The sequence below is a fragment of the Triticum urartu genome, chromosome 3 (genome assembly GCF_003073215.2).
Source record: "Triticum urartu cultivar G1812 chromosome 3, Tu2.1, whole genome shotgun sequence".
Lineage (NCBI taxonomy): Eukaryota > Viridiplantae > Streptophyta > Magnoliopsida > Poales > Poaceae > Triticum > Triticum urartu.
Genome location: NC_053024.1, coordinates 399,522,713 through 399,525,418, shown reverse-complemented (window position 1 = coordinate 399,525,418; position 2,706 = coordinate 399,522,713). Strand labels below are relative to the sequence as shown.

The window sequence follows — 2,706 nt, the reverse complement described above, 5'->3', positions numbered from 1 at the left end:
GCGGAGATTAATTAAATGCTGCCACAGCAGGCGCCTATTTGGATCGATAAATCTTAAAAAAAATGTCAACGGAGCGAGAGTAAAATGCAATAGTACACCTAGTGAGAGTCAAGTATTAGGGTGCTCCGTTTGGCAAAAAAAAAGTATTAGGGTGCTCCTACTACACTTTCGTACCCTGGGAAGTCGTATGCACTTAGTGGATCACCGTCATGTGTTAATGCTCCTCAGTAGCTGATACGTACACGGTTTCATAATCTTTCAACGAGATGAAATCGATTTATGTTGGACGAGATTTTGACGACCTGAGTACACAACACTGAACACACGGCGGTGCGCCTTGCAATCGCTAAACCAGCTCTTGTGTGGTTATTGATACTGTTGGATACAAAAACTCCCAAGTGCAAATTAGAGGTCCCTAATCTTTGCTGGATCAAGGGAACAATATGATAAGAGCACATGAACTAACATTGGCATTCACGAAGTTGCATTCAGCAACAAAAATGACTACATCCATGCTTCAATAAGGTACCATCATTATACTGATAATAAGCTGATACTGAAGTGGCTCATCCGTGACCACGGCCCATCAAAATCCAGGATTCCAATCAAAACATCTCTTTTTTTACAAGACCTGATACAGTGCTTATAATTGGCAGACCAAGGCCTCACGAGAGTCAACTAAAACACATCTGACAGTTAACCACTTCCATCGAGTTGGCCATGGGATAGAAGGTGCGACATATATTGCTGAACAACAAAGTACAAAGCCGATATTAAACTTGCAAACCATGCGGTGGAAATTAATCCAAACAAAGAAGCTTATTTGAAAATATTAAGACACTTACAGCATGGTAAGCATATGGTGGTTTGCCTTGCCGGTCAAAGTGCTTTGCCATGATGGAGAATTCTATTGGACCCCAGTCGTCTATTTCAAAACAATTACCTAATGCAGCCTTGTAAAGCTGCAAACCACCCGAAAAAAATCAGATATACCTCTCTGAAGCAAGTGGGCAACTGGCACAGTACACAAAATGAAAATTTATTTACAAATCTTTTCAGGTTAATACCTTTGCAGTGTCAGTTAATAGCTCAGTGCCAGAAGGGTAGGAAGCATAATACTGATCGGCCCTCGAAATGCCAGCTCTTGTCCTGCAGTAAGCTCAGAGAGAGAAGAATTTTGGTGGTAAAGAACAACAAGTCACAAGATTTTGCAACTGTGGAAAAAAGGGTAATTCAGCAATGACATACGTATTGCTTGTGTAAGCATAGGTAACGAGGGTAGTGAAGGAATAGAATCCAGCATAAGACGCCAATCGCCTAAACTTCTGAATCTTTAAGATCTCCTTGCACTGATACAAAATGTCCATTTCACAGCAGCTAGACACTGGTATTAAAAAGATAAATTAAGTGAAGACAAACAGAGTCCAACAAAGCCAGCACTTTTGGAGCCATCAAGAAACAAATCATTATCCTAAAATGTTTCTGCATATTATAAATTCTTGGGTGATTGCTGATGCCTCTAACATAACCAGCTGTCATAGACGCTAATTGGGAAAGGCAAAGTTTCTGCATCTACATAGTCTTGATAGATTAAACAAGTAAAAAACAATGCAAGCCTAGATTCTGGAGTATTCACATGAAAAAAGAACTAGCGACCATGCAACAAAGGTAGAATGACTAAATTGTAATTACACTGAAATATCACATGCTTTGAGGTTGTACAGTACTACAGTGGTGGAAACACATTTATATTTCAAGGTATTTACAATTTTCTACAAAGAATTCAGAAACAGGAGGGGCAAAATATAGAGCCTGATCTGAATAGTACGCCCCTTCGTCTGCTCTCACCTGGTCAATGTTTTCCATTTCGATTTCCTGCAGGATTGACTCCAAACATGGCAAGGTTGGAGTTATACATCAAATATAGAGGTTTTGGACAGAGGTTTTCTAAGAAGTTCGGTTTTAAGTTGTCTCTCAATTTGGTACTCTTCCGGTTTTGAACATGCCAAATCCATCAGTAATCTAAATTGTGGCATCTGGGTTGCAGGTATGAAAACTAAAAGGGGATTCAAATTTAACTCACGGTGATCAGGTCGTGCCACTCGAGCTTGAATAGGAGGATGCTGGAGTGCTCGCTTGATGCTCTCACTTGAGAGCCGGCACCACACAGGTTGGTTGCTGCCGGAGACCGGAGGACCTGGTGCTGGCTGCCAGCCGCTGCGAAGATACGAGGTCCGAGGTCGCGGAGTCGCCGCGATCCCCTTCCTTGGGCAAGACGCTCGCCGCGATATCACGATCACGAGGAGCAAGATGTGTCCCGCCGGCTGCACGCCCCCGCCGGTCGTCGCCGCGTCGGGCTCCACGCGTCAGGAAGGTTAGGGATTCGGCCGCAAGAGGCCCTCCTGATGTTTTTTTTTTCTTTGATTTGATTTTTTAGGTTTTTTTTTATTTGATTTTTTTGATTTGATGACAGGAGGCCCTCCTGATGTGAACAGTTGAGTTGGGCCATATGGGCCGGTGAACCTGCAACTTGCATCAGTCGTGTAACCAGAAGTGTTTTTCTTTGTCTCAAAAAATAAAAACCTGAAGTTTTTTTCGAAAAGGAAGAGATCTATTATAAAAGTTCATCGAAAGTTCAAAGCATTTCAAACATAATAAAAATTATATCGAGATTCCGAGACCACCGAACGACCGGCCGGCGCGCCG

At 42.4% G+C, this 2,706-nt stretch overlaps 1 protein-coding gene across 1 annotated transcript; it reads right to left on the bottom strand.

The window, feature by feature from the left end:
* Window positions 1-557: 557 nt before the first annotated feature.
* LOC125548405 lies at window positions 558-2,426 on the bottom strand. The gene is made up of 5 exons (XM_048712007.1): window positions 2,084-2,426; window positions 1,249-1,384; window positions 1,068-1,149; window positions 846-962; window positions 558-747 (listed from the first exon to the last, which is right to left on the bottom strand). Exons 2-5 carry the CDS (start codon window positions 1,365-1,367, stop codon window positions 697-699), a joined length of 369 nt encoding a protein of 122 aa, XP_048567964.1. The 5' UTR covers window positions 1,368-1,384; window positions 2,084-2,426; the 3' UTR covers window positions 558-696.
* Window positions 2,427-2,706: the final 280 nt, after the last annotated feature.